Source organism: Megalobrama amblycephala, linkage group LG3, assembly GCF_018812025.1.
Source record: "Megalobrama amblycephala isolate DHTTF-2021 linkage group LG3, ASM1881202v1, whole genome shotgun sequence".
Taxonomy (NCBI): Eukaryota; Metazoa; Chordata; class Actinopteri; order Cypriniformes; family Xenocyprididae; genus Megalobrama; species Megalobrama amblycephala.
The window spans coordinates 59354821-59381393 of record NC_063046.1 but is presented as its reverse complement, the minus strand read 5'-3'; the positions used below and the strand labels follow the sequence as shown (position 1 = coordinate 59381393).

The following is a 26573-nucleotide window of genomic DNA, read 5'->3' as shown; positions in this document are numbered from 1 at the left end:
AGCAGGTGCTGGTGCTGATTCATATCATGGTTATCGTCAGTATCGGTATATCGCAACACCCCTGGTCTGAAGTCGACGGACTGAGTGGAAGAAATTAACCAGAGAAGATTTCTATATCAAAGAAGGCGGAGCCTCAGAGCCACACCCACCTATTATGTCATCGTCTTTTCATATTTGATTTGGCAAGCGGTTTCGAGCTCTTGAAATGAACTCCATGCAAACCTCGTTTTTGCCCGATTTTGCTCAAAATGACGTCACACAAGTTCACTCTTCGATTTCGCCTGAAGTATATCGGGGCCTTAAGAGTTAAAGTGAACAGATGGAGACAGGTGGAAAGTGCCCCCTTCTTCCAGCATTAGTGAATTTGGGTGCCAGTGTTGATGTGGTGTGATTAAGATCCAGTAACTAGAGCTGCTGCCAGTCTGACCTCAACTGTTACTTACCCGATAAAAGGCCGTCGTCAGGGGCAGCAATGCTGCGGCTACAGTGTATTCCTCTGAGCTGGAGCAGTCCTGCGAGTAAACAGAGACGAGGAGATGTTAGATGATATCACTGAAGCATATAAGCTGATGATAAAAAGAGCTTTGGCCAATTGTGCACAAAACATGACACCACTTGCTATTTTCCTATATTATATAAGAGTTATTACCAAGGTATGTCAAAGTATTGGTTGCATATGTCCATAAATCACATTTTTGCTTTAATAAATAGGGTAAACATATTATATATGGGCCATCAAAGAAGTCATGCTTATTTGAAAGAGGTTTGGCTTCCATTTGGTCGGTTTTGTATGCTTTTGAGCTGTTTTCATGCATGTGCTTTTAATATTTTACATAAGCATGCCTCTGACACAAAAATTCAGTGATTTCATATTTTAAATTCTTTACTGACATGACACGGTCTTATTTAAACTGAACAAAAGTAATTTATGTTGGTTGTTGCATAAAAAGATCAACTGGTGTGGGAGTGACAGATTATATTTAATGAGGATCCTGGAAACAGTCAAAGCCAGATGACTCTGCTTTTTAATGAAAAATAGCTTTTGGTTTTATAGCTTCATGAAAAGTCCCCAATTCATGATTTGTTGTGTATGATGTGGCACTACAAAAAAATTGTGAAATAGATGAGAAGGGAAACAATGCTCCAGGGTGAAGGCACATTTATTTATCAAAACTTGTCACTCCTATATGTTCTATACTGTCTTATATAGGAATGAAGATGCTGTAAGCAGTGTCAGGATTATATTTCAATACAAAAACCAGCCACCATCTCTGCTCTCTATCCTGGCATACACATCTGAATGTAAAGACAGGAACAAATCTAAAACATCGGTTGCTGCACAGATCTTGCATGTCTGACCCGTATGGATGGTGCAGCATGCAATATTACTGCGTCTGGAAGCTGAAACATTCCATCATTCTAAGCTTCTGTACACAATTAAAGAACTGGAAATGAACTCGGAGCAAAGTCTGTAATCTTTTACCATCAAATGATCCCAATTATTCTGCGGAGAGACCTTATTCTGCTCAGACTTTATTTTCCTGAAGAAAATGTCAGTGCAAAACTCTACATGATGCTTACTGGTTGTTTACCAGCAGAAGAACCCTATCAGAAGAGTCCCCAGATAAGGTCCAGGGTCCCCCGGGTCTAAGGGATTATTATTTTTTTTTGCCTGTTATAATGTCTAAATTCTTTAAAATAACACCTTAAGTACTTTAGTGCAATATTTAATTATTATTTTTTGGAAAACAACACATGCGCAAAAAGAAAACAAAACAAAACAGGAAATTACATAACAGAGTGATCAATATGTCTCTTAAAATATCAGATAATTTTACCTTATTATGACAGGGCTCGACAAAAAGTACTGGCCTGGGGCCAGCCTGAACGATTGATGGAGCAGTTGACGGAATTGTCCCTTTCCCGATTGGGCCAGTGCTGCATTGTCACAAAAGTTTATCATTTGTATGTGTTTTTAAGCCTTGGCAATAATACAAGTGCAAGAACACATGAAAGAGAACTAAATTCGGTACTCACACGCTGTGTGAGAAGTTTTGTGTGCACACATCCAGAGTGCGTGCCCAGAAAGCCTTGCATCTCAGACAGCGTGCGAATACTGAATTGAGCCGTCTTTCACGTCTTCTTGTGCTTGAACGGACAAATTCACAGAAAATTATGTCAAAATGTCCTCATAAACAGTCGGTTATGGCTGAAGTGTACACAAACAGTTGTGAAATAAAGCGTGTATCAGTATATTGGATCCGTGCATTCGGTCTTAAAGTGACAGCAGCCTAATATACCTGCTGCTGTCTGGGTTTTTTTAATGTTAAACGACAAAAGACGATGAAAAAAAAAAAAAGCTCACTATTCTTGACTGAATAACTTTTGTAAATTTAATAAGGATTAATCTATATTTAATTTATACAGCAAAGACTATAAGGTGCTATTTTACATTCGATTACTTTATTCAATTTCTGTACCTGAAAAACTACTTAGACCTACCTGAACAACAACAACAACGTATAATATTATACAATATATAATATATATATTGTAAAAAAGTATTTTTAATATTATATATAGTACTATATAGTATTTTTAAGTGCACATTCACATTCATGTATTCAAGGTGTAATTCTAGTTACACCACATTACATTTTGAGTCTTTAAATTTATTCTTTAAAACACTAGTAGACCAATTTTTATTGCGGACACTCTTACTGTGCATGTCACTGACCATTACACAGATCTTCTGATGTGATGTGATGTGATATGAAGTGTAGCCAAGTATGGTGTCCCATACTCGAAATTTGTGCTCTGCATTTCACCCATATTGAACACACACACACCGTGAACACACACCCGGAGCAGTGGGTAGCTCTTTTTAGCTGTGGCGCCCAGGGAGCGATTGGGCCGGTACTGAGACTCGAACCATAGGCCACAACTGCCCCCAGTTAATACAAACCCGATTCCAAAAAAGTTGGGACACTGTACAAATTGTGAATAAAAACAGAATGCAATGATGTGGAAGTTTCAAATTTCAATATTTTATTCAGGATACAACATAGATGACATATCAAATGTTTAAACTGAGAAAATGTATCATTTTAAGGGAAAAATAAGTTGATTTTAAATTTCATGGCATCAACACATCTCAAAAAAGTTGGGACAAGGCCATGTTTACCACTGTGTGGCATCCCCTCTTCTTTTTATAACAGTCTGCAAACGTCTGGGGACTGAGGAGACAAGTTGCTCAAGTTTAGGAATAGGAATGTTGTCCCATTCTTGTCTAATACAGGCTTCTAGTTGCTCATCTGTCTTAGGTCTTCTTTGTCGCATCTTCCTCTTTATGATGCGCCAAATGTTTTCTATGGGTGAAAGATCTGGACTGCAGGCTGGCCATTTCAGTACCCGGATCCTTCTTCTACGCAGCCATGATGTTGTAATTGATGCAGTATGTGGTCTGGCATTGTCATGTTGGAAAATGCCTTTCTTCCCTGAAAGAGACGACGTCTGGATGGGAGCATATGTTGTTCTAGAACTTGGATATACCTTTCAGCATTGATGGTGCCTTTCCAGATGTGTAAGCTGCCCATGCCACACGCACTCATGCAACCCCATACCATCAGAGATGCAGGCTTCTGAACTGAGCGCTGATAACAACTGCCGCAGCATTGGGGGAATTGGTGATCCTCTGCCCATCTTGACTTCTGAGAGACACTGCCACTCTGAGAGGCTCTTTTTATACCCAATCATGTTGCAAATTGTCCTAATAAGTTGCAAATTGGTCCTCCAGCTGTTCCTTATATGTACATTTAACTTTTCCGGCCTCTTATTGCTACCTGTCCCAACTTTTTTGGAATGTGTAGCTCTCATGAAATCCAAAATGAGCCAATATTTGGCATGACATTTCAAAATGTCTCACTTTCAACATTTGATATGTTATCTATATTCTATTGTGAATGAAATATAAGTTTATGAGATTTGTAAATTATTGCGTTCCTTTTTATTCACAATTTGTACAGTGTCACAACTTTTTTGGAATTGGGTTTGTACATATTCAGCTCAGTATTTACAGTAAGCACACACAAACACTTTGTATATGCCAGTTATCAGACAAGTCACTCATGGTGTGAATTATTGTGTCACCGAGAGACTTGAGGAGTGGTTAGAAAAGTGTCACTGGTCTGCTTCTGCACAGCACGTTTGTAACTTTACTCACTCGGGAATAAGGATGTTGAGTGACTGTGACTCATCACAAACTATACGTGCTGATGCACAAGTGCGAACACTTCGAATGGAAGTCTATGGAAGTGCACGTGGAATGTGACACGTCGTTCCCTATAGTTCAGTCTGCCATGGGATCTGCAGTCATATGATGTGACTCACTTGTATCCTGTTTTACTCCTATATTTACACTCACACACTGTGCGCTGGAATAGGCAATGGGTCAACTTCCTGTAAACCGAAAGCTTTATTTTGATTGCTTTCTAGGAATTGCTTTAACACAGAAGTCCAAATGCAGAATTTGAGCATGTTACACAATTTTTTTTTTTTGTAAAACAGAAGTTGTGGTCAACCTAACTGTATAAAAAACATGCTCGGTCCCACTTTATATTAAGTGGCCTTAACTACTATGTACTTACATCAAAAAATAAGTACAATGTACTTATTGGGTTCATATTGAATTGCAAAACAAATTTGCAGCTATTGAGGTGGATACGGGTAAGGTTAGGGAAAGCTTTGGTGGTATGGGTAGGTTTAAGGGTAGGGGTAAGGTGTAAGGGATGGGTCAACAGTGTAATTATAAATGTAATTACAGAAATTAATTACAGATGTAATTACATGCAGGTGTTTTTAAAATATAAGTACAATGTAAAAACATGTATGTACACAATAAGTGCATTGTATTAAATGAGTAATTTAAATGTAAGTACATAGTAGTTAAGGCCACTTATTATAAAGTGGGTCCACATGCTCTTATTCTTGCTCATGCTTAGCATTGTGGTTTTGAACCTTAAAGTTACCATGAAATCAAAACTGACCACTTCTATTTTTTTTTATGGAATATTGCAGTATATATCATTAATTATTTATCATGTGCACATCATTATTAAAAAAAAAAAAAAAAATCATTTGCCTTGTTTAAACAAAATAACTTCCCCTCCCTCTTGCAGCAACATCTCTTCTCTGATGATGTGTTTACTGGCGCGAGGGCGGGGCCTGTCACTCAAATGAGATCGACCAATAGCAAACCACAACCATCAAACCATTCAATCAATTCCTCATGGACAATATCAAGCCCCGCCCTACATTTTTTCTTGTTCGAGAAACTGTTTCACTCAGATATATGTCAAAATAGGGAAGAAAAGACTATTGCAACTTCCGTTTCATGCCGACTTCAAGTACTCAACTTGAGCCGAGTACATGAATGATACACCATCAGTCAAAAGTTTGGAATATTTACGATTTTTTCATGTTTTTGAAAGAAGTCTCTTAAGCTCACCAAGGCTGCATTATTCAAAATCTATTTCTGAAGGATCATGTGACACTGAAGGATGGAGAAACAATTCAGCTTTGCATCGCAGGAATAAATTACATTTTAAAATATATTCAAACAGAAAGTTATTTTAAATTGTAATAATATTTCACAATATTACAGTTTTTACTTGATTTTTGATCACACAAATGCAACCTTGGCCAGCAAAAGAGACTCGAAAACATTTAAAAAAAAATCTTAATTATTACAAACTGTTGACCAGCAGTGCACCTCAAATGCAGCTTGAACGGCATTGCTTTTAGTTACTTTTCTAGTTACTTTTATTGCCATAGTGGATCCTATCACAATCGTTTGTTAAGACAAACCAAAGTCCCTTGGCCTCCTCCTGTTTACCTGGCCTCATGGGAAGGCATCCTAGGGAAGCTGCACTTGCTCAACATGGGAATGATGCACTTCACAACTTCCCAGCACATTTATTTCTGCAGCTTTCACAGAGCATTGCGTAAGTTCATCTGACTGCACAGTCAGATATCTCCCACTGAATGCTTTTTCCAAGACAAAGAATTTAGCACAGTGGGTCTCCAGCTCTAGACTTCACGAGGAGCGGTGGCAAAACAACTGCAGACAAATGAGGAAAAGAAATGAAGTTAGCAGGTGGTTCACCCAGACTTAAAAAATAGATGTTGTGAGACCCCAGTGTGCCTTGGCTTGTCAAAAGAACCGAATTTGGTACCAAGTCAGTACTGAAATTTGAAAAATGTGACAATAAAAGCATTTCCCCCGATCATTTTTTCTACAATGATCAATGCTTCAAAAACATGTAAAATGACATCTTTGATGCTCTTAGATGCCTGTTTTCAAACGCTCCGGTGTGTATCTGTGTTACACTCGGTGAAGAGCATCAAATATGTCTATTTACAACATTTTTTTTTGAAGATTTGATCATTGTAGCCAATCACAGACATATCTGTTGAGCTTGTGAACACAGTGACCAATCAGAGGTGTTTAAGAATCTGCTTAATAGGGTTAAAATGCTAGGGGGAAATGCTGGTATGGTCATTTGTTATCATTGTACAAGCAGAATGTGGCAGTTGGTCGGTGTGGTATCTGTCCCGCCCCTCCAACACTGTGATTGCACGGCTAAATAAAAAGTGACAGTGATGAGCACTGCGTTTTATTCAAAGTTCAACAGTCTTCAACTCTCAGCGACCAGAAAAAATAGACGCTCAGCACCTCATTACGCTGCAGGCTGATTTATACTTCTGCGTCGGACCTACGCCGGAATCTCCGCGTCGTAGGCTATGCGTCTGTTTTCATTTATACTTCTGCGTCGTTGTCCACGTCGACGTGCATGCAGACCACTAGGAGGCAGTGTATGTTGAGGATCAAGGCAAAAGCCGAAGAAGCAGCTCGTCCGAAATAGAAACGTCAGAGAAACGGCAAATAGGTAATGACTTTTGTTGCAGTTTGACTGTATAACATTATGAAATAAATGTTTTTCTCCAAAACACGTTGCCCACAATTATTAGCACCCTTTTATTCAATACTTTTTGCAACCTCCTTTTGCCAAGAGAACAGCTCTGAGTCTTCTTCTATAACGCCTGATGAGTTTGGAGAACACCCGAGAAGAGATCAGAGACCATTCCTCCATACAGAATCTCTCCAGATCCTTCAGATTTCCAGCTCCATGTTGGTGCTTCTTCTCTTCAGTTCACTCCACTCATTTTCTTTAGTGTTCAGGTCAGGGGACTGGGATGGCCATGGCAGAAGCTTCATTCATTCATTCATTCATTCATTCATTCATTCATTCAGTGACACATTTTTGTGCTGGTTTTGATGTTTGTTTTGGATCATTGTCCCGACGGATGATCCAACCACAGCCCATTATAAGATTTCTAGCAGAAGCGGTCAGGTTTTGATTTTTTATCTGTTGGTATTTGATAGAATCCATGATACGATATATCTGAACAAGTTGTCCAGGACCTCCAGCACAAAAATAGGCCCACAACATTAAAGATCCAGCAGTATATTTAACCGTGGACATGGAGCACTTTTTATCCATGTGTGCACCAAACCCATCTGGTGGGTTTGCTGCCAAAAAGCTATTTTTTTAGTTTCATCTGACCATAGAAGCTCGTCCCGTTTGAAGATCCAGTCATGTCTGACAACTGAATATGTTGGAGATTGTTTCTGGATGAGAGCAGAGGATTTTTCTTGAAACCCTCCCGAACAACTTGTGGGGATGTAGGTGCTTTTGATAATTTTTTTTAGGCTTTCTGAGATTCAAGACTCAACTAATCTCTGCAATTCTCCAGCTGTGATACTTGGAGAGTCTTTGGCCCCTTAAACATTCCTCCTCACTGCGCATTAGGATGATTTAGACACGCGTCCTCTTCCAGGCAGATTTGTAACATCTTTAGTTGATTGGAACTTCTCAATTATTGCCCTGATAGTGGAAATGGAGATTTTCAATGGTTCAGCTATTTTCTTACAGCCACTTTCTATTTTGTGAAGCTCGACAATCATTTGCTACACATCATAACTATATTCTTTGGTTTTACTCATTGTGATGAATGATTAAGGGAATTTGGCCTTTGTGTTTCCTCATGTTTATATTCCTGTGGAACAGGAAGTCATGGCTGGACAATTTCATGTTCATGATCACCCCGGTGAGCTAAAAAAATTTAAATATGAATGGGAATATACTTTAGAGATATTTTACTCATAAAAAATTCTAGGGGTGCTAATAATTGTGGGCAACGTGTTTTGGAGAAAAACATTTATTTCTTAATGTTATTTTCCCCCCACTTTCAATTCTTTTCCTTCAATGAAAGGTTAGATTTTTGCTAATTTTATGAATTAAAGATCAAAAGGATAAACAATGCAGATTTATTTTTAGAGTCATCTCTGATCATATTTAGGAAGGGGTCTAATAATTCTGGCCACAACTGTATGTGTGTATATATATATATATATATATATATATATATATATATATATATATATATATATATATATATATATATATATATATATATATATATATATATATATATATATATATATATATAACAAACTTAAAAGTTAAATACAAATAAATATTTCAAATATAAATTATAATATTTTTTTTTCAACCAGATATGATAAATAGAATAAATAGAATAAATGGCTCATCTCCTTATATGCGTCATTAACTTTGTGCGGAAGAACCACACATGGAACATTGTGTTTCTCCGTTCCACAGGCAAAATCAATTCATGTGGGTTTCAAATGACATGCAGTGGGTAAATGATGAAGAGACTTCAGGATTTTTAGGTCAACTCTTGACTTAATTGAATGATTACAAAGCAGCAACGGCTGCTTTACTGTGTTGTTCGAAACACCGCAGAAAGGATGTGCAAAGCTCTGATCTACTTCCTTCACCCCCAGCGCAGCATAAAACAAATGTGTGACTGACAGGCTGAGTAAGTGTTTGCAAGGGCCCCCCGCCGACAGGGCAGGCCGGAGCTGGCCCGTAACCCTGCGGCACAGGAAATGACTGGGATGCCACAGTGCATCTCCACTTCATAGCATGCCAGACCTCTGCTGGGCTTGCACAACATTCAGCTCCAGAACCCGCCACAGCTGGACGAAACGCACAGCAGAAGAAAACAAGATTCTGTAAATTAGGCTTTTTAATAGGCTTGTTTTAAACATGATAAAGTCCATCATTTAATGCCTGGCGAGATAGAGCGCTGACTCCGGCACCATTCTTACGTCTGAAGTAAACCCGGGAGGTGCCCTTTATGTTAACAGTCATCAACAGCAAACAACTGAAGAATGCATAACAAATATGTGTTAACAGCTCTCTGATTTTCCGAGAAGTTGTGTAAAATCAGGCTAGCTCCGATGGGATCGCGAGCTTTGCGAAGGAGGGATGTGGTACCACGGCTCTGTCTTCATCTGTCGCACGCTATGCAAACCGGCCGATCTCAAACAGATGGACCCAGAGTCCAGACGCCTGAGATCATTCACATGTTTTGATGAATATTAAATTGTCTACACACTATAACAAACACTTCAGAAAAAAAACAATAAATGTCGTCTAGCATTTAAACAAGCAATGTGATGATTAAGGGAAGTAGGAATGGATGTCACAAGCGTGTTTTCGTGTTTGCTACCATCACAAATTCAAATGGGATGCACAAAGTTTCAAGTATTTCCATATCTTGAAGATTTCCTACACAGATATAAATATATATAAAAAGAAATCTGACTTTAAACCTTTTGTGAATTCATCTGATTAATTTATTAATAGAAATGTACTTATGGTGCTTTTCTTCATGATTATTAAAACAAAAGAAATATAGCTTCTTTTAATTTAAAACTTTAATCTTGCTTTGCTGTTCGACTATTTAGAAAGGGGGTCGTTTACACAACACAGTTTTTAATTAAAAACAGACAACTTTTTAATGTATTTTAACTAGGGCTGGCAAGCCATTCAAATTTTTTATCTAATTCATTACATGTTGTGGCGATTACTTCATCTAATTAATCGCAAATCAAATTTGACTGAGAAATCACCCCTAAAGGATCATTTAAAGTCATTATTGTGTAAAGCATCAAATAGACATTACAAAATGTAGCTTTTATTTGATTCAACATAGAATTTATTAGTTTTGGACCATGACGGTGACATATGGACAATATGGAAATATGATTAAAAAAAATAATTATACTCTAATACATAATGATTAATTTATTCATTCATTCATTTGATTTATTCAAACAGCTGATTCATTTAGGAGTGAAGTAAATGGTTCTCTTTATGAATTTGTTCACACAATTTGTTCAAAACGTGGATTCAGAAATGAAACGCCGCTGTGTGTCGCTCGGAGACGAACAGTCCTGCTTTGTCTTTATATTTTCGTTGACAAAATGAAGCAAAAACAGACAATACTGTGTCTAAAATAACACAATATTAACTTCTTATTTAGTGAACTATTGTGTAAAATCAGTATCACATTTGCACTTGTGCAGTTCGGAACAAAAATATCACTCGTATGCTATAGCTTATATCATATGATGTAAATATGAGATAAACTCAAATAGTGGCATTTTTGCTCCATATCTTGAATTTTATAGACATTCTAACTACATTCTATAGGCTTCATCACACAGTGAGTTGTTGCTCTGCATCATATTTGTCATCAGTCAACTTTATGAAGTGTCACATGACCTATGTAGGTCTGGGGCGGGGCAAGTGCGCTAAATGCATTAATTTTAACGCATAATTTTTACCATGTTCATTTTCACAACAACAGTTTGAGGGCCTGAAAACACATTTTTTTACGGGTTTCAAAGTTGAAATTTTTAAAACAATACCGTTATCGTCTTATCGTAAATTTATGAAAATGATTATGTCACGCATATAGTGTTTCTTTACAAAGTGATATCAGGAACTACTGGCCTGGCGTGAATAATACAGCATTTTTAATTGCTTTTTGCAGATTTGTGTGAACAGGAATTGCTATGGAAAAATGTTTCAGTTTTTAGTACAGCGTTGTCATGTAACATACCCTTAATTTACTAAATAAATGCAGAGTCGTCACTTAGATTCACTGGGACCCTAGGCCCAATAAGCAGGCTATACCATAGAGGACCTTAGTGAAATCACAAAACGGGACAATAAAGATTCTGCCATTTAAATATAAATGTTACACCCCATGTACACTGTAAGAAAGTTTTGGGTGTGACAAAACTAGAAGGCTCAAATACACATCTTCATAAGGTGCTTTTGCACCAGGTAGTTCTAGGAACTTAGTTATATGAATTAGCCACCAGAGTTAATGTTCCCCTAGGGCCGTTTTCCTGGTTGCATTCGCACCGCCAGTAGGAACTCTGAAGTGATGTAACCCGTGCTTGTTGTTGTGACTTTTATTTTGACGGCACTGAGAACGTCAGAGCCTGAGCACACAGCACTCTTATTCTCCATTAGTTTATGATCTGTTTAATAGTCCTGTCTAATACATTATTAGATAGAACTGTTATAAAAAGAAAGTAGACAGTATATGCAAAAGTATTTGCGTTTGCCGTGTGATTGATGCCCAATGTCGCTAGCTGAGCAGAAATTCATTATCATGTACATTCATGCATTTGGCAGACGCTTTTATTCAAAGCGACTTACATTGCATTATACTATACATTTTTTTAGTATTGTGGGTATGTGCAATCCTTGGGATCGAACCCATGACCTTGGCATTGCTAGTGCCATGCTCTAACCACTGAGCTACAGGAAAGCATGTCTTCACATTATCATGTTTTGCTCTGTTGAAAGTCGCGTTGGATTTTCTCCTTAGAATAAAGGTTGAGAGGTCCATGTATCACATGTTCGTAGAGTTAGTTCGTGGAGTAAATATATAGGCTATAACCTGTGTGTAAAAATGGCGAGTGCTGGTGTTTCATGTGCGTTCAGCCAATCAGCATACACTTACATCACTGGTAGTTCATATTGTGCTGGGTTTAATTTAGTCTAATTTAGTTTCCCCAAAAGGAGTTCCTAGAACTAAAATTGTTCCTAGTTCCTGTAGTGCAAACATGGCAAAAAGTGGGTACTTCCACAAATAGTTCTAGGAACTATGAAAGGGTTCCTCCAGAGCAAAAGCCCCTATAATTGATGTGTTCACTTTGCAGTGCAGAATATTTAGTTCAATTTTCAGTAAACCAAATTCAAACCGAATTGGGCTGGATAATTGGGCATCGACACTATTATTGAACTGAATCAACATTGAAATGAATAATGACAATATTGTCTTCTGTAGAGCTGCTTATGATAATTGAACTCGTTTAGTAATTGATGAACTTTGAAACAATGACACTTTTATTGAATTGAATTTAGACAACATTTAACTCAATTAAGCTGCATATTATCTTAAATCGAATTTGTTTCATTTACACCAATGTAAAGCTGCTTTGAGTCTGTATTGTTTAAAGCGCTCGATAAATAAACGCGACATGACTTAAAGGGAACATTCTAGTTTGTTGCATCACTCGCAGTCGGAGCAAATAATTAGAACAAGTATGTGACACAATTTGACTGAAACATTTAAAAAGTCAGTGCGCGTGTGTCTGTGCGATTATGTCCCCAGCTATTCTTAGCGCAGATGTAATAAACAAAAAAACATACGTTGAATAATCACTGGCGTCACTGCTGTCTGTTGTAGCTCTTCGTTGAAGGCGATGACAGCGCCCGCAGTGTAATATGAAAGCAATTAGGGTGTCCAGGCAATCTGCTATTTTTGTTTGTCTTACAGCTCAACTGAGACGAATCCATTGACCTTGGCGCCACACATGAGACAGAGTCATGACAAACTAGCCCGAAAATGTGGACATCTTTTATAACACTTGTTGCCTTTGCACAATACAGCAGTGCAAAGAGCAGCGCTACATTACCATGAAATGCAACAGGACAATTATTAAAAAATTCTTGCGATGCTTTCCCTGATCTTGTGAGCAAGATTATCACGTGCAGTCACGTTATTTACTCTGTAATGTGAGTTTTGTTCTTCGAAAACAGCGCATACCTGTCAGGAACCTCAAATTTATGTAAGCTCCCCAACAAATCTCAAATACCAAACGCTCCAGGAGAATTAAACAACAGGGAAAATCAAGAAGAACTGCAGCCACATCTGAGGTGGAAGATTTATGTCATATATAAAACAAAAAAGTTTCCAAAAGTACGGTAGTGTCTGATAGGATCTCTGCTATTTCCAATGAGGAGGAGAATATTCCTCCTAAAGTCTCTAAAATCTGGAAAACACTTTATTTTATGGTGACATAAGCCTCATGCAGTCAGTCCATGTCTGATATTTGTGCGCATCAGTAGGAATCAGTGTGTGTGAATGGCAAAAATCACACGAAATGGGATTTTTACAAATCCATTGGTGTTTTCAGCCTCTGCCGCCTCACTATACGAGGGCATGAACGCATGAACTTCATCTCCAGAGTCGCTCTGAGAGTCAATTCATGAGCATTTTACAGTTTTTTTTTGAGAAAAATTATTTTTCATATCATAAACACAGAAACTAAAAGGTTTTCACAGCAACCCGTCAAAATAAAGGTTTGGTTTAACTAGAAGAAATATATTTCTGTTGTACAGAAGAATTTAGCTACGTTTCAATGTAGTAATCATAATACTTACACTAATAATAATAAATTATTATTAAAACTTTATTTTTTAAGGAATAATCATTTTCTTCCATGTTTTAATTTTAACAGTAAAGCTCTGCTGTGCAGCAATTTTTGACAAATAATTGTTTAATTTCATATGATTAAAAGATAAATTAAATTCATATTTTATGCTTTAATTTGATTGTCAGAAAAATTAAATATATATATATATATATATATATATATATATATATATATATATATATATATATATATATATATATTTTTTTTTTTTTTAATTAGTATTTAAAAAAAATCATATTATTGTAGGGCCCTAAAAAATAATACATTTTGATGTTTTTATGAATTCAATTAATTAGTCATACGTTTTTGATTGTTAACATTTAATTAAACAATTAAAATAGAATTCAGAAAGCTTAAATAAAATTTAGTAAAAATAAAACATAATTTAAAAAAAAAAAAAAATGTCATAGGGCCCCAAAAATTTAATTTTTGTTAAAATTTTAACAAATTGTTGTTAAATTGTATAAGTTTCATGATTTCAATTAATTTGATGTGCTTTTTGATTACTAAACTTTAATTTAACCATGAAAATGGAGTCCCCAAAAAAATTTAAAACTGAAAAAAAAAAAAAAAAAAAAATGGAATCCAGAAAAATTAAAAAATGGAATTTGGAATTTTGTATTGCACTGTATTGTATTATAATAATTGTCTCATTTCGTTGTCTGTGTCATGCCGCATCATTAACTTTAATTCACTTTCATTTAGGGCTGCACAACGATTAATCGCGATTAATCGTTTGCAAAATAAAACTCTGTGTTTACGTAATATATGTGTGTGTTCTGTGTATAATAATTATGTATATATAAATTTAAAAAATATATACATGTATAAATAAATGTACATACTTATATATATTTTATATGACATATAAATATTTTATATATAAATATAATTTTTTTTCTTAAATATATACATGTACATATATACATAATTATTATACACAGAACACACACATATATTACGTAACACAGACTTTTATTTTGCAAACGATTAATCGCGATTAATCGTTGTGCAGCCCTACTTTCATTAACTGTGTTGAGTCAAAAGAACAGAAACAGAACTCTGTGATTCTGCGTTCCGCAGGTGATTTTTTCCACCAGGTTCGGAAGAGCAGATCAAAGACAATCGGACACATGGACCGTCCGTGCTGCTTTCTCCAATGGTATTCAGACTTCTACATAATATATCTTGTCATTTTCATCCCTGTTTCATGTCATGTTGTTGCCTCTGGTGCCAAACAACCTTTGCCCTTGACACGGTCTCTGGAGGTCTACATGAAATCCCTCTTGCTTGGGCCCAGCATGCTTGTTTCTGTCTCTCATCTCGATTAACTGACTCTGATAGCTGATAGCACATGCATTTCATCTTTTGAAAGCTGCTCCACATCTGTATCTCATCTCACAATGGAAAACAATACATTACAGACCTGCGTACGGCTTAGCTATCAGATGACAGCTATACAAAAATATTTCTCTCCATTGTTTTTAATATATGTATCTAAATGTAGATATTTTTTAAATTGTGTTTTCAAAACTTTTTCGTCTAACAACCCCGCTCTTCTCGGCTGCAGATGTTGACATCCATGGCCCAAGCTGGTCTGTATTATTTTGCCGAAAGTATGTTCGGAATGTCCAGTGACTCTATAAAAGTTCTCTAGCTGTTTAAACAGCACAGCATCATTAAAATCCCCAGAACACACCGACGTGAAGCTGTAAAACACAAGGAACTACCAGCGGGACCCTACACTGCTCTGAGATTAATGGCGATGTGACAGTTTATAACGGAATGTGATGGACTAACACACAATAAGTCATGAAGTGCTATGACAAGAAAAGGACATAGTTACGCAAAACTCAAACAGCTTTGTATAAATCAAACGTTCCTCTTACAGGAAGCTGCGCACCTATAGATCAGTAAGATGATCTAAATTGTGATGAACAACAATACCTTTCTGAGTATTATTAAAGCAGTATTATTTCCTTCAGTGTAATAAAACAGCGCAATAAGTCATGCAGGCAAAGTGCTGGCTGAAAAATTCTGGAAAATCTGCAGCTTTCAAACGAAAAGGTCCATTTCGATTTGCCTTGTCAGAGATGTTTGTTTAACACTAAATCTGCTGTTCCCTTTCTTAAAAGACTCCAGGCATTGCATTTAATTAATAACCTACTTTACGTCATAGATCCTATCAGGAGGTCCTGTCGGCAGTATTTTAAAGGGAGAACAAAGAGCTGCTGATTTTCCCTAAATGGCAGTTTGTGGTTTATCCTTATATACATTATAAGACACTCTTTCCACGACACGCATGACCAGGCTTTGACATTAACTTTTTTTGCTCAGCAGCCACTGTGGCTAGTGGTTTTCCACAATTTTGACATCAATACCAAAACTGCCATATAGATATTTTTAACATTATCTTATAATTTGGCAGCAGGTTTATTAGGCTGCTGTCACTTTAAGACCTGATGCACAGATCCATTATATTGTTACACATGCGGTTTCTTTCTCAACTGTTTATGTTCACTTAAAACAACTGACTCTGTTTACATGAAAACTTGCCAAGACTGGCATTTTGACATTATTTTGTGTGTATTTGACTGTTTAAGCACAAAAAGCATCGAAAAAGAGTAGTACCGAGAGGTGACTTTATGTGTGCACACTTTGGGTTTGAGCACAAAATCTGCAGGAATGAGTAAAATTATGCGCTATACACTCAATCCCACGCCGAAATTCAAGCCCTGTAACACCAACAATATTCATCCGGAGCAAATTAAACGAGTCAGTGAGGGGAGACGGGTTTGTGTGTCAACTCGCTGTTGGAGAGATGAGAGACAGAGAAAGAGGAAAATGAGTATTGGAAGCATTTCAGATATTTCAGTATCGATGTGCATTGAAAAATCAATATGTTTGACAACACTACATTGCACTTAGTTTATTATTTCAGATGCCTTTTTAAAAGACTGCAATGAAAAATGTATATATACAGGGTTTGACATTAACACCCGTCAATCTGCCAAATGTGGGTGTATTTCAGCAGTGGCATGTAAAGCAGTCACTCCTACTAGACACTTTGGTTTCATTTTATATATATAGTACAAACTAAACATTTTTCAATTGATCAATTCATCTGAAATAAAAAAATAAATAAATAAAAAAATAAAAACTATGTGCAATGTAGTGTCAAAAATATAGATTTTTAGATACGTATTGATACTGAAATAGCGTTTCGGCGTGGGATTGCGTGTATTACGCATAATTTCCTGCAGATTTTGTGTGCATGCAAATTAGGGCTGGGACAATATATCGGATGCATCGTGATTCGTGGATTGATTCTGGTATTTTCCAAATGCAATGCAAATCGATTCTGAGCTTAGTTTTTAACAGCAGATGGTGCTCTAGGCTAGGTTTGAACCGCACACTCAAATGCTCATGAAGAAGAGCACTCGTGCGTTCAGCTGAGTCTGAGAATATATTTGCTCCTCAGAATGCTTTTATGACATGAGATTAATGTAAACAGCCCACTGCAAACACCATTGTAATTCGCTTCAACCATTTCCAACTTTATAAATGATTATTTTATAAAAGGTTCAAGTGGTGTGTGTAAGGAATTGACTGTTTCTAAAGCATGCAGTGCCATCTGCTGTTGAAAACTAAGCTCAGAACCGATTCGAGAGAGAATCGCGATACATATGGAAAATATCAGAATCGATCCAGAATCATTTCATTGATGTATTGTCCCATCCCTAGTGCACATAAACAGCCTCGTAGTACAAAATTTTGTTTTTTCACTGCTTGTTGTGCTTAAACAGTCAAATGCACACAAAATAATGTCAAAATGCTGGTCTTGGTGAGTGTTCACATAAACACAGTCAGTTATTTTAAGTGAACATAAACAGTTGAGAAAGAAAACGCATGTGTAACAGTATATTGGATCAGTGCATCAGGTCTTAAAGTGACAGCAGCCTAATTATGAGATAATATTAAAAATATGTATATCGCAGTTTTTCCCCATGGTAACTTTCATTACAATAAAACTCTTTTGTGAATAAGTCTTTCAAATTAAAGTGTGAATCTTTTTCATTGTTACAGTATTGTCTCCTATTCCACCTTAATACCTGAAAATTGTCAGTATTTTGCAAATATTTAATATTTAAAATATATATACATACACACACAGTATATTATATATTGTGTGTTGCAGTATTTCTGTATTTTGTGATCCGGATCTCTGGCAGGATATATCATATTACTTGATTGGCTGCTCTGGTGCTTTTTATTTTAAGGTCGCTGTGATAATGAATTATGGAAATACTGAAACCCACCTGTAGAGCGCAGTTCATCATGCGAACAATATGATCAAACTGCTGGTGGTCCAGAATGGCGCGGTTCTGCCGGACGTGGTGGCTGAGCTCTTCGGTCAGACACTGGCGCGCTGCTTTGCCTTTCAGGGCCCGAAGAGCCGCAGGGAGCGTCTGAAGAAACAGCAGTGTCAAGGCATTACTGAAACGCATGCTTTTTCATCACGTACCATTCACCTAAAAAGACTGGGCCGCCCTCATCTGGATGCAGAAGTGGTTCGCTTGAATATATGCATGCAAAGGCCGCAATCATTCCGGCTAAATCCAGCCGGTTGACCTCTGACCCATAGTTAAAATTCCAGAACGGTTGTTATTGATGAGATTTTACGTCTAGACGGAGGCAGCACCCTCCGCTCAGGTTTACTCGGGCCGAGGTTGTGTGGAGGTGATGTCTTTACTGGCTCACAGAAGCCGTTAAGCTGGAAGCACAACATTTTTACAACTGTAAAGGGATGCAAGCTTGCATTGTATAACCTACAATTTAAACTCAATGTGTGCAGGTAGCTGGCTACCATTCCAACGCAAACACACTGGGGATAGATCACAAATGATGGCAGGCTCCAGACATCCCCTGCGAGCAAATTTCCTTTGCTACAGGTAATTTGCACAAAGTTATTTAGACTGAAAATATGTTAAGATGCTTTAGACAAACACCAGTCTCGGTTAATGTTAGAATAATATTAGGATTACTGATAAGGGCAGGGAAATTAGAAGAATATGTGTGACTGTTTGTTCACCCCTTTCCTCCTACGCTTGTACGACTTGCAGCTGGAGAGCTTTGCTTATCGTGCTATGAACGGCATCGCTAATGCGAGCTAATCTGCATGCTGTCTTTTTCCAGATGCGCGAGAGAATATGTGGGTTTAATCCTTCTGTCATCACAGAAATGATTGCATCACCTTCTCTGTCTCCAGAGTCTTGTTGTCGAAGATGAAGCCGATGCACGTCCGGACCACCTCCAGTCTACGAGCGCTGTTAAAAACCGAGCTGGCCTTGCCCAGGATAGATACTGCGTAAAAGATAAGAACGCATAACAAATGAAGAGGTCATGTGTCGAGTGCCAAATCACTGTAACACACCATCTTAAGTGTGGAAAAATAAAAGACACCAATGTAAGTCAATAAGTATTGAAATAAACGCTCATATGAGCAAAATAGCCTCCTTTAGGATGACACAAGACCCTCTGCTTTGCACCAGGATCATGATCACCCTGTTTATTTTACATTAATGATCAGTGACTGTACATTATGCTTATTACTTAACAAATATGTAAATCAGAGGTTTACAACATTTTTTGTGTGCCAAACAGTAAATCAGGGTTCCTCAAATCCAGCCCTGGAGGGACCCAAGATCTTCAGAGAGACTACAAACATACAGGTAGGTGAGTTTGATCAGGGTTTGAACTGCAGTAGCCCTAATATTTAAAGCCGAAATCAAAAATCAAACCTGAAGCTATTCATTTTCTAAATGCATTCATTTGCATAATTTTTTTTTTCTATAATAATGTTCTGTTTTCATCATTTTCAACCAAAATTAAACTTGTTTCATGCTGACTTTAACTAATGTTAACCTGTCAAATTAATTTCACAACATCTTTACATGGTAATAATTACAACTTATTTAATAATTTTGATTGGTAAGATTAAAAAAACAGTAATATTGTGAAATATTATTACAATTTAAAATAACTGTTTTCTATTTGAATATATTTTAAAATGTAATTTATTTCTGTGTTGGAAAAGCTGAATTTTCAGCATCATTTCTCCAGTCTTCAGTGTCACATGATCCTTCAGAAATCATTTTAATATGATGATTTGCTGCTCAAGAAACATTTCTGATTATCATCAATGTTCAAAACAATTTTTTTTTAGGATTAATCGCAAATTAATCACACATAAAATGTGACAGAGAAATGACTCCCTAAAGATAATTTAAAGCCATTATTGTGTAAAGCATCAAATAGACATGATAAAAAGTAGCTTCAGCAAGAAATATTTTATTTGATTCAACATAAAATTATGCATACTCTTTTGGACCATGAGGGTGAGTAAATGATGACTGAATTTTCATTTTTGGGTGAACTATACCTTTAATATTTTTTTTTGTATTATTATTTATTTTTATTATTACTATCGAAATATGGAATTATTTTTTAATGAAATTTTACTCTAAATAAGAAACTGAAAACTACCAGTAGGTGGTGGTAAATGTGTTAATGATTCATTCATTCATTCGATTCGTTCAAACGGCTGATTCATTCAGGAGTGAAGTAAATGGTTCTCTTTATGAACGGCCCATTGAATCATTAGGCTTGTTGGATTTGAAGTGGCACTGCACAGGCCAATTGGCTTTTAACATCAAAGTAACTCAAACTCAAACTCAAACATATACATACATATATATATATATATATATATATATATATATATATATATATATATATATACACATATATATATATATATATACATATATATATATATATATATATATATGCACACATACACACACACACACACACTACCATTCAAAAGTTTGGGATCGGTATGATTTTTAATATTTTTAAAAGAAGTTTTGTCTGCTCACCAAGATTGCATTTATTTAATTAAAAATACAGTAAAAACAGTAATATTGTGAAATATTATTACAATTTAAAATAACTGTTTTCTATTGGAATATAATATAAAATGTAATTTATTTCTGTGTTGGAAAAGCTGAATTTTCAGCATCATTTCTCCAGTCTTCAGTGTCACATGATCCTTCATAAATCATTCTAATATGATGATTTGCTGCTCAATAAACATTTATGATTATTTTCAATGTTGAAAACAGTTGTGTACTTCTGTTCTTTTGAACTTTCTATTCATCAAAGAATCCTGAAAAAAAATATTGTACACAAATATTTTGTACATCTGTACACAATAAATGTTTCTTGAGCAGTAAATCAGCATATTAGAATGATTTCTGAAGGATCATGTGACACTGAAGACTGGAGTAATGATGCTGAAAATTCAGCTTTGATCACAGGAATAAATTACAGTTTCAAATATTTTCAAATAGAAAACAGTTATTTTAAATTGTAATAATATTTCACAATATTACTGATTTTATTGTATTTTTAATTAAATAAATGCAGCCTTGGTGAGCAGACGAAACTTCTTTTAAAGACATTAAAAATCTTACCGATCCCAAACTTTTGAACGGTAGTGTGTGTATATATATATATATATATATATATATATATATGATGAGGAGGATGAGCTGTGTAATGAACCCGTCACTCACCCACAGGGGGTCCGGCGGGCACCACACACTTCCTCTCTGGACGGGTACTGATGGGGGCGGTGTGCTGCTGCTTGGCCAGGCCCTCCTGTATCAACTCCTCCACCCTCTCCTCCTCCAACAAGGGAAAGGGAACCATGTGAACCCGCAGGTGCGAGCCTTCGCTGGGACGAGGCACTTTCTGGAAGGCCATGTGGGGGTTCGGGTTCTCCTACAGAATGCATGACAACACAACTGTTGAAATTCAGGATTTAGAGATGTTTTCCGGCTCAGCGCCTTTTTGTTTTTTTATAAAATTTGGAAAAAAATCACCATCACTCATCAAGAGCATAACTCTGTGAGTTCGACAATCTCCATTATGTAAATGTGCTATTTTCAGTCATTTATGTTTATTTTATTCTGTGAGTGAACGTTTCCAATAACGGAGTGTAATCAAGAAACACTGATCAGTATTTGAAAGGTCATGTGATCTCATCTTGGCCGTGTACATCATTCACTACATATTCGTCAAAAGTTCTATTCAGTCTTTATTTGTAAAATAAAGTCTCTGAAAGAGTTCTTAATAAAACGCATCAAGTGTGTGAAGGGGAGAAAACTTGGCAAAACCAAAGGACAGAGATTATAACCACTGGAGTTTAAACACCTGAAGGAACTGGCGTCATGTGCTTACGTTTTTGTAAAGCTGCTCTGACAGCTCTCTCAAACGCTTCTGGAATTTGACCAGGTTCTCCTCTTCCTCCTTAAAGCGGTCAACATCTAAGGCCACCAGCTATAGAACAGAAACAGAGCAGTTCAATGCAGAAACCAATGAATCTGTGGCTACAATGTGCACAAGAAATCAGTTTCTCCACCTGTAATTGATTTAACAGAACCCAGAACAATAGCTGGAATTTCACTGGGCTGAGTCACACATGTATTATCTTCCTCTTGTGGAATGATGTTACTTAGTAGGAGAGTAAATATTTGCTCTAACAATGATTCGATCCGATTACGGTTGTTTACTGAATCGTGCCATACAGTACGTGATGAAATGGTCACAAATTTCATTCCGATTCCGTCTTGGTTGTTTGTCATTTCATTAATATTTTCAAAAATATTCTTAAGACGCAAACGCAATGAGCAAATGCGTTTCAAATACCCGGATGAAGCAAAGTGTGGTATGTCGGACACCTCATGCACTTTGTTGCAGTTTTCCTTGCACAGCAGAGAGGAAAAGGCACCGAAATGTTGGATGACAAAATATCACTTTATTTTAACGTGTCATAGTTATGAGTTAAATGCACTCACTATAGTAATAACAGTAAATAATACATAATTACAAGCAAATAACTCTACAGTTAGTACATGTATTCAGTACTTATTTATGTAATTACACTGTAACTATGGCACTTTAAAATGAAGTGTAAACAAATAACCTAGAGTACATAGTGTACAGTCTGTCATTTGGGACACTTATATCTGATGTTAGTAATGCATGGTAATAGTAATGAATGAATTACAAAATATAACCAGCATTTCTATTGCTTTCTCCACCATCTTGGACAGATTGTTTTCACAGAGTTGTTGTATTGCATTGCCTTTTCAGTCACACTTTATATTACTTGGCCTTAGCTACTTTGTACTAACTTAAACACCTGCAAGACTACAGATTCACTGTGTAACTACAAGTGCTGGGTAGATTACTTACAAATTGTAGTCAATTACTGAGTCCAAATTTCATGACAAAAAGTGTAGTTAGTAACGTGATCCATTACATTCCACATTTAAGGTAATATAGTCTGATTACTTTTAGACTCCTACATTTACACGTGCACCAATAATGTGATTAGTAATCGCAGTAAGATTTTTACAACTCTTCACTCCAGTTTACATGCAATTTTCATTATTCGCTAGTAAGTATGCTTATTCCATACTCAGATAGGCATACAGTATGCATGTTACCGGCCATTGTTTTAATTTACACACATAAAATTCAAAATACATTTTTATGGACGTACTGGATATTATTTGGCGGCGTGATGAACATGGGTTGCTAACGCTGGGGTTGCATTCTTCGTGCCGTCCAGATGAAGATACGGAGCAGAGATTGCGCAGCGAGTTTAGCAATTTGGAGAAGAGAAAACTTCAGAATAATGTCACAGACTTCATTCATGAAGTTCTGTGAATGACACACGGCATCACATGTGCACTTTGATCAGAGTGGGAATAAGACGTTTTCTATGCCTGTTTATTGCAATTACAAACACCTAGTTTAATGCGATTATGTTTACTATGATTATGAGCTTAATCGCATTACTTTAATCAAAGTATTGAGTTTACATGAGGTAAAGTTTAAAGGTGCCCAAGAATGCTTTTTCACAAGATGTAATATAAGTCTAAGGTGTCTCCTGAATGTGTCTGTGAAGTTTCAGCTCAAAATACCCCATAGATTTATTTTAATTAATTTTTTTAACTGCCTATTTTGGGGCATAATTAACTATGCACTGATTTTTTCAGCGCGCCGCCCCTTTAAATCGTGTGCTCCCTGCCACACGAGCTCTCGACTATATTACAGCACATTTACAAAGTTCACAGAGCTAATATAACCCTCAAATGGATCTTTACAAGATGTTCGTCATGCATGTTGTATGCATGCTTCGAATTATGTGAGTAAAGTGTTTATTTTGATGTTTACGTTTGATTCTGTATGAGTTTGAGGCTATGCTCTGTGGCTAACGGCTAATGCTACACTGTTGGAGAGATTTATAAAGAATGAAGTTGTGTTTATGAATTATACAGACTGCAAGTGTTTAATAATGAAAATAGCGACAGCTCTTGTCTCCGTGAATACAGTAAGAAACGATGGTAACTTTAACCACATTTAACAGTACATTAGCAACATGCTAACGAAACATTTAGAAAGACAGTTTACAAATATCACTAAAAATATCATGATATCATGGATCATGTCAGTTATTATTGCTCCATCTGCCATTTTTCGCTGTTGTTCTTGCTGGCTTACCTTGTCTGTGCACAGATCCAGACGTTAATACTGGCTGCCCTTGTCTAATGCCTTGAACATGGGCTGGCATATATGCAAATATTGGGGGCGTACATATTAATGATTTTCTCTGTTACGTAACAGTCGGTGTTATGTTGAGATCTGCGTGTTTTCCGGAAGTCTTTTAAACAAATGAGATTTACATAAGAAGGAGGAAGCAATGGGGTTTGAGACTCACTGTATGTCATTTCCCTGTATTGAACTCTTGTTATTTAACTATGTCGACGTAAATTCACATTTTGATTCTAGGGCACCTTTAAGCGCAATATTGCAAAAATCCCATTATAATGGCATTATGAGGGTGCATGTAAACACACTCACTGATTTGAATAGGATAATCTTGTACCATTTTGATAAAATATGAAGAGAAAGAAAATATATTCCATTCTTTGAAGTGCATTAAATATTACATTATGTCAGGGTTTCCCACACTGAGGTTCATTAGTATAATGAAAAGCTTTTAAGTAATTAAATCATAAAATATTAAAAAATATTTTTTGTTTACCTGCATGTCATGTGACCATTAACCAACATCAAAGAACTGTGAACTTAATTTTATTATTATTGACTTTTATTGATATTTTATTATAGACCTTCTTATTGACCTTCTTAATTTAAAATTATTTCAGGGGGTATTAAATGCAATATAATGAATAAATTATGTCAAAGAGAAAAAGTTAGGGAATCCCTGCATTGCATGTTAGTATGAAATGATTAATTTGTACATTTTAAAGTGTTTGAAAGACAAAAGCCCTCCAGAGACAGAAACACATGGTTAAATGACTCACTGAGTCTCGGATAATATTCATCAGGAGTTGATTAGATATGCAATGTTGCAATGTTGAGAAAACACTTCTTAAAAGTGAAATGATTTCTGTAAATCCAGTGAAAGTCACATGACTAGTGGCTGGTCTGTGTTTGTAATTCCACAAAGCTGCAAGAGCTTCTCAATTTATACAAGCAGTATGGTTTTATAGAAAGGACCATTTAAAAGATAAAAAGAATCAATGAATTATGATTCATTTACTGCCATTGTGTGAATAACATGTAATCAATAAAAAAAATAACTGTAGTCTGATAACGAGTATTTTAAAATGTAATATAATCTAATTACGAGTACTTAATTTTTGGAATCTGATTACATTACATGTAATCAGTCACTGGTAACTACACATTGTTACATTATTTACTGCTAATGAGTTTGAGGTATGGTTAGAGTCAGGATTATAGAGGTTAGAGTTAGATTTTGGGGTAAAGTTTGGGTTACGGTTAGGGGTTAAGTTAAAATGTTAATTAAATACACACTTTAAATGTTGGTACAATGCACAAACATGTATGTACATAAGTATATTGTATCAAATGGTTAATGTTAGGCCAACTAAAATAAGTAGGACCACCTTTTCCACTGCAATTACATGTGAAACTTAACCTGAACAGTCAATGCATTAGCAGAGCGTCCATGAATGATGCACTTCTACACCTTTATTACTGTTAAAGAAGTACTGCACCTCATCGAACAGATCGCAGGCTCTGTACGGAGGGCCCCGTTCGGACACGAATCCCGCAAAGGCCATGCCATCCAACACCTTGGTCAGGAAGTCATTTTCTATCAGGCCCCGCTGGCCCAGGAAGGCAGCCTGTATATATCAGAGAAAAGAAGGTCAGTGATCAAAGTAAACTTCCACTTCAAATGATGCAGAGAGATTCTTTCTGAACAAAACAACCAAGTCTGATGTTTGTTATCCACATCACCAGATACATCAAATAAGATAGGCATACGTGTATATTTTAAACAGATCCCCTGCAGCATTAGCCAGTAAATTTAGGAGCAGATGCTCAGTTTCGAGAAGTGAAGCATTCCTCTACTATAATCTGAGCCATGTGGGGTGCTTTATGAGGGTCGTATTGAGACGTTGCCACAGAGACATTGGCCGACACAAACAAAAACAGGTTGGGGGGTGAAATAACACTTGTGAATGCAAGTTTGATACTTTTCATATGGCTCACTGCAGGGACAATCCGACGGACCGAAGTGTTTTAAACAAACTAACCGCGATACCATCGGCATGAGCGCTTACGTTTGCGCCGAAGCACTTCAAAGCAAAACGTGGACGAGGCAAAGCTCAGTGCTTATCTAGTGAGATTATTCTTTCATTCTCTGGCT

General features: G+C 36.4%; 1 protein-coding gene across 3 annotated transcripts in view; it reads right to left on the bottom strand.

The window, feature by feature from the left end:
* sbf2 (SET binding factor 2) overlaps positions 1–26573 on the bottom strand; it is a 172974-nt gene that overhangs the window by 68700 nt on the left and 77701 nt on the right. For all 3 annotated transcript variants that reach the window (XM_048186295.1, XM_048186296.1, XM_048186297.1), the window contains exons 12-17: positions 25918–26046; positions 22040–22138; positions 21373–21580; positions 18987–19096; positions 18052–18201; positions 444–512 (exon numbers count right to left, since the gene is read on the bottom strand). In XM_048186295.1, coding sequence (XP_048042252.1) covers positions 444–512; positions 18052–18201; positions 18987–19096; positions 21373–21580; positions 22040–22138; positions 25918–26046 — 765 coding nt within the window. The remainder of the gene's footprint in view (positions 1–443; positions 513–18051; positions 18202–18986; positions 19097–21372; positions 21581–22039; positions 22139–25917; positions 26047–26573) is intronic.